This window comes from Mytilus californianus, unplaced genomic scaffold (genome assembly GCF_021869535.1).
Source record: "Mytilus californianus isolate M0D057914Y unplaced genomic scaffold, xbMytCali1.0.p SCAF_4, whole genome shotgun sequence".
Classification (NCBI taxonomy): Eukaryota; Metazoa; Mollusca; class Bivalvia; order Mytilida; family Mytilidae; genus Mytilus; species Mytilus californianus.
In genome coordinates, this window is record NW_026262690.1 from 38,408,400 (window position 1) to 38,421,329 (window position 12,930).

Below are 12,930 nucleotides of genomic sequence, written 5' to 3' on the forward strand. Positions count from 1 at the left end.
ATGAAAAGTCACCAAGGATACCACGGGAAACTCGCTATTTGACTATCCTGTCTCAAGTCTCAGCGGAAGTGACATCCGAACCTCCATTTATTCGAAGTTTAATAAATGTAGAATTTGACGAGTATTCATAATAAATGTTACAAAAATTAATTCTATAATCATTGAAGGTCGTGTTCAATCATTACATTTACAATTAAAAAAAAACTTTGTTTCATACGGATAAGAGCAAGAAGTCTTTGATGATAAGTGAAAATAAGTTAGAATATTAAGGAACATTTACAAAATCAAATTAAAACAACAAAAATAACATTTAGAAAAAGAGGAGTCCATTCCTCATGCGCCTGTAGCAAAAACATGACTTGAATAATATTTTAAATACTAAAAAAATAACCACAAAATTAAAAAAAAATATTATATATATGTGCAATCTGCACACTGTACTTCTGTATTTTAATCAAAATGAACATAAAAATACTTTTCTATTCCCAAAACTATCCCAGCTTGTCTTACTTGTCTAGTGCTCAAATACGAAGAATTTACATGGAGTAGGCATAAATGTCAATAATGAGGCATTAAACCTGTCATTTCATATAGAAAGGTAACCTTTTCGGGAGCACTTAATTTTTTTTTGTATTGAATTACTTCTGTCCATCTTTTTCTAAGAAGCTGATTTAACCTGGGATAGTATTCTAAAGTATGTCCCAGATTTAACCAGATTTTACAGAAGTCAGAACGATCAATGACGAAAGCATAATGTTACTCTTATCCTGAGTTACACCATGTGCTTTTCTCGGTTTATTTAGAAAATACGGCGTCTATTTGCATACACAATACTTATCAACATGTGTAGATTAGTGTAGATTGATTTAGCAATGATCATGGTTTAGCAAGAGATTTTTTATTATGATTAAGGGCTGGTATGGCTCGCTCGTTGATGAAAGTCACTCTATGAAGTTCCTATGGGGAACCGGCCAGTAGTACATTTGCATGCGTAATATGATAAGTATTTTATAAATTCAGTATTTTACCGTTTTGTGAAATGTTTTTCTGGGGAACACATAATAAAAGCAGAGATCTATGTCTCTGATAAAAGTCACCATTTAGTTCCCCTGCAATGCTACTGTGTTATAGTAGTCTCAGCCGAGGGGGACTTTTAGAGTGACTTTTATCAAGGATTTGTATAAAATCCTTGCTTTTATTAATCAATGTAATAGTCCCGACTTTCATTTACGAGCGCTACTGAACGGTGACCACTGTGCCGGTGACGCTTTTCCGTGATCAGTGACGTTTTCCATTGTCGTTTGAATATTTGAAATATAATTCTTTTTTTCATATCTTGGGATTCGGTTGTTGTGTATTTAGTTTTCATACATCTCTTCACCTTTGATGAGAAACCCGTAAAAATTTCTTCCTTATCCGCAAACGAAACCCAAACTATATTGTCATGTGACTTTCGTACATTGGACAAAATGGTAGACAAAACAAGATTGAAGTATTATCAAGTAATTTCCAACTTTTTCCACTCAACCTCTCCAAATAGATTTATAAGAACAATGCTTATCGTTGTCTTAAGTGACAAAAAATTTATTTTTCTGCGTGAATTGTTTCAAAAATGTCTAACCCAGTAGCTCTTTTCCAAAAATATCTTACGACTATAAAATTGATCGCAAGTTATACTAAAATGTTTATTACTTACGAGTATTTTTTTTATCTTAATTAATTTTACGAAATTGTTTGCAAAGTAGTAAACAATAATGACCTGTCTCAGGTAAATAAGTCTATCCCTGTTTAAGGTTCATCATAACCTTTTGGCCAAGGCCGTATTTACACCACAAATTTTACTCTCAGTACAGACAAACCTGTGCACCTGGAAAAGTTTTAAGGCATGCCAGGAACTAGATAATTAAATTTTGAATGCATTTTATGTTTCAGAAAATTATAAACTTGTCTGGATTTTGCTATTCATTTTTTGTCATTCCTGCAGAAGGTGCCAAAATAAACTAAGTTGGGAAAGAGGTTTGAGAAGCTCCCCTCATATAATAAATGATGTGAGTAGTATTGATTAAATGGACAATAGATGGACAATAGACATCTGCAAAAAATAGTGATTTAAACTGTATAACTGAGTGGACCGTATCAAATGAAACTCATGTGTTTGTTTATTTTGCTATCTTCTGCAGACTGGAAAAAAATGCACATCAAAATCCAAGTAAGTTTTTAATTTTCTGAAACATAGACTACATATAACTTTTATATATCTAGGTCCTGCCATGCCTTAAAACTTTCCTATATGCATCAGTTTGTCTGTACTCATAGTAGATTTTGTGGCCCTAAACTATTAAGGTTTATCAAAAGGAATTGACAAATAGGGCAGCGTCTTGTTACCACAAAACACCCTATGACGACCAAAACATAAATACTACAGACATAATTATTGTTGTTTTTGTTAATTCCTTCTATAATTTGACATTATCTATTCCTAAAAAGTCACATCTATTGTAATTCTGAGGTACATTTGTGACATTTATTTTTCATATACAAGATTTTAAAATAATGTTAATTTTATCTTTTTTGTCGAGCCTTCGACTTTTGTCGAAAAAGCGAGACATAGCGATCCTACATTCCGTCGGCGTCGTCGTCGTCGTCGGGGGCGTCCACAAGTATTCACTCTGTGGTTAAAGTTTTTAAAATTTTAATAACTTTCTTAAACTATCCTGGGTTTCTACCAAACTTGGACAGAAGCTTGTTTATGATCATAAGATAGTATCCAGAAGTAAATTTGTAAAAAGCAAAATTCCATTTTTTCCGTATTTAACTTGTAAATGGACTTGGTTTTTCTGCCTGTTAACATTACATTCACTCTGTGGTTAAAGTTTTTAAAATTTTAATAACTTTTTTAAACTATCCTGGATTTGTACCAAACTTGGCCAGAAGCTTGTTTATGATCAAAAGCTAGTATCTAGAAGGAAATTTTGTTAAAATTTTGTACCTGTTTATCCGTATTTTACTTATATATGGACTTAGTTTTTCTTCCAGTTAACATTACATGCAGTCTGCAGTTGAAGATTTAAAACATTTATTAGATTCATAAACTATCCTGGATTTTTACCAAACTTGGACAGAAGCTTCTTACAATCAAAAGATTGTATCAAAAGGAATATTGTTATTATTTTTTTTCCTCATTTTTGTTGAGCCTGCGATTTACAGCAAAAGTTGGCGAGACACTGGGTTCCGCGGAACCCTTACACATTTTTTATCCATGAAAATCGGTGCATGTACCCATGAAAATAAATGAATCCAAAGTAGGTGATTGTCAATATCATACATAAATACCAGATGAGTTATACGGGCTGTTTTTTTGGAAAGATTGGAACTATTGTTCCAAGTCTTTCCTAAGGCACTGGCCTCCCAAACAAGAAGTTGCACAGGTTAGCTACTAAATCTATAAAATGTGTATGCACTGAAATATAGTTCCCTATATTTCACACGTCTGTGTACATATGAACTGTGAAAAATTTGGGTTATATCTTTGGGGCAGTTCATTCAAGTATTATGTCTTTAAGTTTTGTCAATTTGCAGGCTATTTTTGTCATTTTGATTAGGTAAGAGTAATGATACAATATCAGTATAATTGACAACTGCCATGATCATCAAACAATCAGGGGCAAGGTGTGGTCTAAGTTTCGATGTCCCACCTCCTTAAATGCCAATCCTATTGACCAAATTACTAATCAACCTCAGTCTTATTGGATTTAGTGGAAAGACGTCATAAACAGTCAGAGAAAAACATGACCTTGTGCAATGCCAAGATACAGGTATCGACAGATTGTAGATCCATGAATGTGTATATGTATATAACAATAATATTTAGTTTGCTTTTAATTTGCTGATAACAAAATCAATATTAGTACCAATAAAAACAATATTTAATGATCTAATTACAGTGTTGAATTGGTAACCTTTTAGAATAAGTTTATTTAAAGGATTGATAAGTTTACCAGGATCGTTTCTAAATTTCCGGGCACGGTAAACAATATTGCCGTAAAAATGAGGATGTGCAATCCTGTTTGAAATAAGTTTTCTACAGGTACAACCAAACTTCAAAACCAAATCTTTATATCTGTGGAAGAATTTAGTAAAGGTTTTAAGTAATTTGTGGTAACGAAATCCCTGGCTTAATAATTTACCAGTAATACATAGATTACGTTCGTTAAAATCAAAAACGTCACAACAGACACGGGCATAGCGAAAGAGTTGTGAAATATGAACACAGTAAGATGGTGCCAAAGGAACAATGCCATCCAAAAAGGGAAAATTAACAATAGGGAACGAAAAATCGTCCCTTTTGTCGTAAATTTTAGTGTGGAGTTTCCCCTGGTAAAATCGAAATATCTAAATCTAGGAAAGGACAGTTGTTACTGTTTAAATTTGATTTATTTAAAGCAAGTTCCTTTGGGTAAATTTCGGCAGTATATTGAGAAAATTCTTGATTATTTAACGAAAAAATATCATCAAGATAACGGTAAGTGTTGTTGAATTTATCAATTAAATGCAATTTAGACGGGTCTTTACTGAGTTTGGTCATAAACTGTGATTCATAATAGTACAAAAACAAGTCTGCTATTAAAGGGGCGCAATAAGTGCCCATAGGAATACCTACAACCTGTCGATAAACTTTGCTGCTGAAACGTATATATATATTATCAAGGAGAAAATTAACAGCTTCAATCATCTCATCACACCTCCAGTAAGTATATCTAGCATATTTACCTTTCTCATTAGAGAAGAAGGCTTTAAATGAGTTGCAGCAAATATATTTCCATTCAGATTTACCAAACGACCATTTAATTACATAGCTAAATTTTTATACGACCGCAAAAAAATTTTGCAGTCGTATATTGGTATGACGTTGGCGTCATCGTCGTTGTCGTCATCCGAAGACACATTGGTTTTCGCACTCTAACTTTAGTTTAAGTGAATGGATCTCTATGAAATTTTACCATAAGGTTCAATACCACAAAAGGAAGGTTGGGATTGATTTTGGGGGTTATGGTACCAACAGTTAAGGAATTAGGGGCCAAAAAGGGGCCAAAAATAAGCATTTTTGTAACTTCCAGACATAACTTATGTGTTAGTGTATGGATCTCTCTGACATTGTACCACAAGGTTCCATATCACAAAGGGAATGCTGGGATTGATTTTGGGGGTAATTGCCTCAAAATATTAGGAATTAGGGGCCAAAAAAGGGGCAAAAAACAAGCATTTTTCTAGTTTCATGACAATAACTTGAGTGTAAGTGAATGGATCTTTCTAAAATTGTACAACAAGGTTCCATATAACAAAGGGAAAGCTGGAATTGAGTTTGGGTGTAATTGCACAAAACGTTTAGGAATAAGGGGCCAAAAAGAGGCCAAAAATAAGCATTTTTCTAGTTTCCAGACAATAACTTGTGTTCAAGTGCATGGATCTCTCTGAAATTGTACTGCAAGGTACCATACCACAAAGGGAAGGCTGGGATTGATTTTGGGGGTAATTGCCCTAAACGTTTAGGAATTAGGGGCCAAAAAGGGGCAAAAAACAAGCATTTTTCTAGTTTCAGGACAATGACTTGTGTGTAAGTGTATGGATCTCTCTGAAATTGTACTGCAAGGTACCATACCACAAAGGGAAGGCTGGGATTGAGTTTGGGGGTGATGAATCATAAAGGGGTTCAAAAAATTTGGGGAAGGGATTTTTTTTTCATTTTTTTTTCTTCAAAATTTTCCATTTTAAATTGGTTATTTCTGATTTATATATAAAAGCAAATTATAATGATATGGTTTGAATAGGTAAATTAAGTTCTTAGACCACATTCATTCTGTGTCAGAAACCTATGCTGTGTCAAATATTTAATCACAATCCAAATTCAGTGCTGTATCAAGCTTGAATGTTGTGTCCATACTTTCCCCAACTGTTCAGGGTACAACCTCTGCGGTCGTATCAAGCTGTGCCCAGCGGAGCATTTTATTGTTTGATAAGATTGTGTGGCAGTGTAGTGTAAAGAGTAGAAAAGTCAAAACTGTCAACAGAATCAAAAGGACCATCAAAAGCACGTAATTTATCTAAAACATCCAAAGAATTTTTTACACTCCAAAAATAGTTAATTCCACTATTTTCATATATTTTATTACAATAGTTTATGATAAGCTCTTTGATAGTAGTTAAGGAACTTGTTAAAAGCACTGAAAGATTAGTTGTAGTAAACTTACTAGAGGCCGAGATGAAACTATATTTTACTGGTTTTTTGTGTAGTTTAGGTTAACAATACATAGTAGACCTTCAAATGTTCAGAAGAAGCCTTAAGCTGTGATGTGGTTATGATATGTTTGTTAACTATATGACTCTCTGTGGGGCGCATGGACTTGAATGTAGATGAATTTAAAATTTCATTCTTAAGAACGTCCGTGTAGTATTTAGGCATACCACCACCACATTGTTGGCTGCTTTGTCGGCCAGTACAAACACAAACCGCTTTGAAAAGATCTTGAAGTTTATTTCTTATTCTGGAAATAGGCGTATGTACTCTATTATTTACTTCTAAATTATTTTCAAAATGTGATGTTCTATTATCTACCACATTCATACATTTATTTAAATAAGAATCAAGAGATTTTAGTTTCTTTTGTTACCTATTCTGACATCGGACTCGGACTTCTTTTAAACTGAGTTTTACTGTGCGTATTGCTGTGTGTTTGTTTATTCTACATATGCTAGAGGTATAGGGGGAGGGTTAAGATCTCACAAAACATGTTTGACCCCGCCTCATTTTTGCGCCTGTCATAAGTCAGGAGCCTCTGGCCTTTGTTAGTCTTGTATGTTTTTTTAATTTTAGTTCATTTATATGTTTTGGAGTTTAGTGTGTCATCCATTTTCATTGAACTAGTACACATTTTTGTTTAGGGGCCAGCTGAAACCTGCCTCCGGCTGAGGGATTTTCTCGCTGTGTTGAAGACCCATTGGTGGCCTTTTGCTGTTGTCTCTCTGACACATTCCCCATTTCCATTCTCAATTTTATTAAATTAAATGAGTTCATGCTTCAGTGACTTTTGAAGTTTCACATTGTTGAAATGTTTTAATTCTTGTACTGAAATGTATGCTTCAAAACAGAATATACAAATAGACTTTAACAAACAGTCTTCAACACTAGACAAGTGCCTATATATGTTAAGTTCTAAATCACCCTGCATTGTTCTTAAATGTATCAGGGGCTTAATTTGTTTTTGGATACTCAACCCTCTTCTCTTTTTTTCATCCAGTGAAAAACCAAAATATAAAGAGAAGAATGTACAATAAAATCAGTGCAGGAAAAATCCAAGAAAATTATTTTACTAATAATATAGATAAAAACAACATACCGGTAGATATATTAGTTGTATAATACTGTATAAAAAATTCTAATAAATACTGTGAAAGTTAACTTAATGTTAAAGAAGTGTTTATGATTGGCTGTCAAAAACTTGTATGCTAGTATAAACATTTATACATTTCCGTTTCAAGCAGAATGTACATGATGACAGATTAGCAGTGCATACAATCTGAAACCATACAACATTTATCTAGGTCTAAAATTGCCTCACATATACATCATGTACCTTCTCTTGTTGAAGCAGTATTATTTTTGTACTCTTTTTGGATCCAATTGACTTGTTAGATCAGTCTTATAACTGATGAACAAAAATGAAGATTAAAACTGTAATCTTACTTAAAATTATGTGTCTTACCATGTAGTTGGTACTGAAATTATACAATTTATCACATATTATGATAACATTTATTTAAGTTTTTATATGAAATTATCTTTTTGATAGCAGTGGACATCTTGTATCCCTTTTTAGATATAAGTACAGAAGAAAAAGTAAGTTGAAGGTTTTCTTTATCCTTAAACACAATTGCAACTTCCAAAAAACATTATGCACAATACGAACTTATATCCTAATAGTGGTTTTTTGCTGGAAAACAGAACCCAAAATACTTTTGTCTTACATGTAAATAATGTTTTTGTCTTCCATGATGTCTGTACACTTTTGATTAAAGTAAGAATTGGGCCAACCATCTGATTGGCTTTCCATTGGTTAGATAGGGCTTGTCTGTTCAATTTCTACTTTATCCTTTATTGTAATTTGTTTTTCATCTGAATATGCAATGTACATGTTTAAAAATGTTGTGAAGTTTTGATTGTTCAGTCTGTTGAATACCAGGTAGTGTTCAATAACCTGAAACTGGATTTTATAAATAAAAGTTTGTCATTGGAATGTTTATTAGTCTTTCTAGTCATGCTAGTCTTTTATTTACTTTGATTTATAACTTTTAATGTACTTCTTACTACATGTATACCTGTTCCTGATGGTGCAGTAGAGTTTAGAACTTCAAACTTGAAGTAACATTGTTGGAGAACCAGTAACCACCTAACTTGAAGGTCACATTGGCAGAAAACCAGTAACCACTAAACTTGAAGGTCACATTGGTAGAACCAAGTTACCACCAAACTTGAAGGCCATACTGGTAGAGAACCAGTTACCATTAAACTTGAAGGTCACATTGGTAGAACCAAGTTACCACCAAACTTGAAGGTCATACTGGTTGAGAACCAGTTACCACTAAACTTGAAGTTCACTCTCTTGGAGAACCAGTTACCACCTAACTTGATGGTAACACTGGTGAAGAACCAATTACCAGGAAACTTGAAGGCCATTCTGGTGGAGTACCAGTTACCATGAAACTTAAAGACCATTCTGGTCGAGAACTAGTTACCACTAAACTTGAAGATCAAACTGGTAGATAACTAGTAGCCACCTAACTTGAAGGTCTCTCTGGTGAAGGACCAGTTACCAGTAAACTTGAAGGTCACAGCAGTAGAGAAATAGTTACCACTTAACTTGAAAGTCACACTGGTAAAGAACCAGTTACTACCTAACTTGAAGGTCACTCTGGTGGAGAACCACTTACCATCTAACTTGAAAGTCACACTGGAGAGAACCAGTTACCACCAAACTTGAAGGTCACACTGGTAGAGAACCAGTTACCACCAAACTTGAGGGTCATTCTGGTGGAGAACCACTTAACACCTAACTTAAAGGTCACACTAGTAGAGAACCAGTTACCACCTAACTTGAAGGCCATAATAAGGTGTGGATCCAGGATTTTGAAAAAGGGGGACCCCCACAATAAGCCAAGTTTGGAGTGGGGACATGTAAAAAGTCTTATGAATTAACCATATATGTAGCTCCATAAAGGGGGGCTGACAAGTTGCCACAAAACTTGAAGGTCACATTGGTGGTGAACCAGTTAACACTGTCTGACATTTTTGATAAAACAGATATATATACTACAATTATTAAAGAAAAGATGTGAATTTCTGAAGGTAACTGGAACTCAACCAGCAAAAGTCTAGAATGTTCGCATTAGTAACAATAATTTTGATGAAATTATTGTTTTTTTAAGCATGTTCTTTTATCATTATTTAGAATTAAGAGCTTTTTAGAGCTTTTTGAATCAGTTTTCTGTTTTTAGAATACAATCCTGATGCAAATATGCTGTAATCATTGAGTCTCCTAATAGGAATTATGTGTCATGAATAGATTTATACCAAATCTCATTTTCTATCATGAATACTTGTAATTGTTATTAGCTGACAAAGCATGACTGTCAAATGATTATCAGGAAAACACAGGAAACACAGGAAACACAATACATATCAAACAAATGCATATATGTGTGTTTTACATTTAATTTTTCCTTCTCTTTCATATAAAAAAAATCTGTCTGTTGGTATGGATTCTGTTTTTATAAGAATATTTCTAAATCTGCTTATCAGAGACCAATGATGTTGGATATGAATTCAGATGTTTAATCCCATACCCTTTTATGAGAAAGTGCTTTTCTACATGTTTTAGAACATGTACATCAGCTTAATTAGATAGCAGGTACTGTTTATCACTTGTTGCAAGGAAACATTTAATAACCTGCTGAACATTCCCTCATTTTCTTAATTTAAATTTTCTGCTCCCCTGTTCAACCCACTTTGCAGAACTTGCTTTCTTATTTAATTTGTTCTCTTCCTGAATATGCACACATATTTTGCTAATTAATTATCAAATTAGTCAGAAACTCATGATGGCATATCAAGGATATTTTAATATTGCAATTATAATTTGTTGGGCTATATTGGTCATTAATATTTGAACTACCGTGGTCATGCTTATATTTTTGTCTTATGGACTGTTTCTTAGCAACCCAGGATGATATTTCTTGTATATGTTCAGTAATGCTACCCCTTGTACAGTATTATACATCTCTATTAATAACAGTCTGGTCTCTATGACTGTCTTTTCATTTTTGAAGGATATTGTTTGAGTGTACGAGATCATTTCTCAGAAATTTTAACTAATACATAAGTAATACCATACATGTACATCATCAGTCAGTCACAGGATAATCCTTTATTTACTTCCAACATCCATGTATATATCATATGCATAATACAGTATACACATGATATATATAAGTAATCATTTAATGATAAAAAGTAAATACTAATTATATAACAGAGGATAACAATACCTCAACTATTCAGATTTAAGTGGTTTTATGCATAAGGATATTGATCATTAGATCAAAAGGCCACAAATATTTAATTTGTACAATTTTTATACGCTGTCACTTACTGTTACATATACAGGAATTAAATTAATGTATGAAAAGTAGGATGAATATTTTATATTTAATACCAGATATTAATCTTAATATATTAAAATATTAATACACATTTTTTTAAAGTTTATTGATACAAAAAAATGATTTATTAGTTGATTGATGAAAATGAATTTAGGATAACATCAATTCACAAAAAATGTTATTGATGGCCTAAGACAAGAAGAGTTTTAGTGGATCTTATTTTAAAGTTTCCAGAATTGAAGAATTTATAAAATTAAAACCTGGAAAAATGTCTTTAAGAAAAACAATTTCAGCAAAATTGAGGAAAAAAGTTCACCCAGTGTTCCTTGTAAGTATACTGTTAGATTACGAACAATTTAGAGATTGTTTAAGGGTGTCTCTTGGTTTTGATGTCTCTATATAGCCCTCATTTCTTCATCTTATTCATATTATATTTATGTTTTTTTATTGTTTCATTTTTTCCACAATGATATTATTATTATCTAGATAAAGATACAAATTTGTTAAAGTTTTCTTTCGTTATGAATTAATGTCTAGCACTGCTATAAGGAAATTTATTTTTAGTTTTATGGATTTTAAATTTTGTAAATTCAAGATAAGTGAAATATTTCCTCAAGCAAATCTAAACATAAATGGAAGATTTTAAAGGTATGTTGAAAAACCAAATCTTACTACATGTATAATTATATAGTTAAAACATAATAATAGTGACAGTATGCTTTTTTAAAATTATTTCTTGCCAATGCAGATGTATAATTTAATAAAATTATTTCTTGCCAATGCAGATGTATAATTTTATAAAATTATTTCTTGCCAATGCAGATGTATAATTTTATAAAATTATTTCTTGCCAATGCAGATGTATAATTTTATATGACTGAGGAAGCATTTGTTTATTTATGAACAACATAACCATATAGACTCCACTCATGCAGTCTATCAGAAAGATAAAAATGATTTGTTAGGACATGGTTGAGATTCCCTATGGATCATATACATGAATGTGTCTCGAAGCTCTCACAAGATATAAAACACATGATTTCTAGAGGCATCACAGAATTACAAACACATAGTAAACACATTCTGATATTTACATGGATGGCCTCTTCACTTGATTTAAAATGCAACAGGAATGGGTTAAATTGCAGTTTTAAAAATGTATCAGTGCAAAAAAAAAATGGAATAACACATATTTAAGAATATAAGGTTTAGACTTGGTTGAGTTGACAACTCTGTTACAGTATCAACTGTAGGCACATACAGTACTCAGATAGAACTTTTTCTTCCTGTGATGGATCCATGAGTATTTTGGAAGTATGTAATAATTGATGATACATGTATTGAAATAATTTTTATACAAGACTCTTTTAACCTGAAATGATCAACTCTAGTTTATTAAGCAAAAAAAAATAGGATTGAATAAATACTTAATAAACTTACACCTCTTTGTTTTGTAGATTTATTCACATCCCAGATTTTTATCTTTGAATTTTGTCATTTTCACTTTCACTCAAGAATTGTCGACACCTCTACTTTGTTAACAAGGAATGATTAAAAATTTTTTTAGAAAAATCATCTTCTTAACCATGTGTTTGCGGTCAAAATGGATTATTATTTCTAAACTATATTTTATATTCTAATACATGATTAATTCAATTTTCATTTGCATGGATACATTTTCTAGGTCTAAGCCTCATTAAAAATTTATGGTAGAAGGAAGGCCAATGGTCTGTTGAAAAATATGTCCATCAAACTTAAAAAATATGTTGTCAATGAATTATGTTATTATTTCCACATTCATCAATCAAGGATGAATAAATGGATCGAAGGATTCATTACATATAATTATTACATGCCTATCAGAACTAGTATAATGGCCAAAAAAATGCCCTTATCATATACCTTCTCCTTTGCTAGTTTTCAAAGTAAAAGTCCACAGGAAGACATGTCACCCTACCTAGACATATTATTCTGTCTTCAGTAAGACCAGTTTCTGCTCTTACACCTAAAAAGAGCATGCTTAGTGGAAAGGCAGCAAATAACAATTTTTAGGTCTTTGGTTTTACCTGACAGGTGATTGAACCCAAAACCTCCAGCACTTTATGCTAGCATGCTTCCACTAGACCACTTAGGGGCTACCTTCCACATACATGCAGCCACAACAACAGCAACAGCAACAAAGCTTTTGATTTTGAAATTTCTTGTTTTTTTTCAGTG

General features: G+C 32.4%; 1 protein-coding gene across 3 annotated transcripts in view; it reads left to right on the forward strand.

The window, feature by feature from the left end:
- Window positions 1-1,458: 1,458 nt before the first annotated feature.
- The window catches only part of LOC127698271 (putative glycerol kinase 5), a 64,209-nt gene continuing 52,737 nt past the window's right edge, over window positions 1,459-12,930 (forward strand). Inside the window, exon 1 of one of the 3 annotated variants that reach the window (XM_052201659.1) lies at window positions 1,459-1,502. In XM_052201659.1, the coding sequence (XP_052057619.1) occupies window positions 1,470-1,502 (33 nt within the window). In that variant the 5' untranslated portion in view covers window positions 1,459-1,469. Of the gene's footprint in view, window positions 1,503-1,733; window positions 1,769-11,334; window positions 11,362-12,930 lie in introns of those variants that run through there. The other 2 variants (XM_052201661.1, XM_052201660.1) reach the window with 2 other exon arrangements.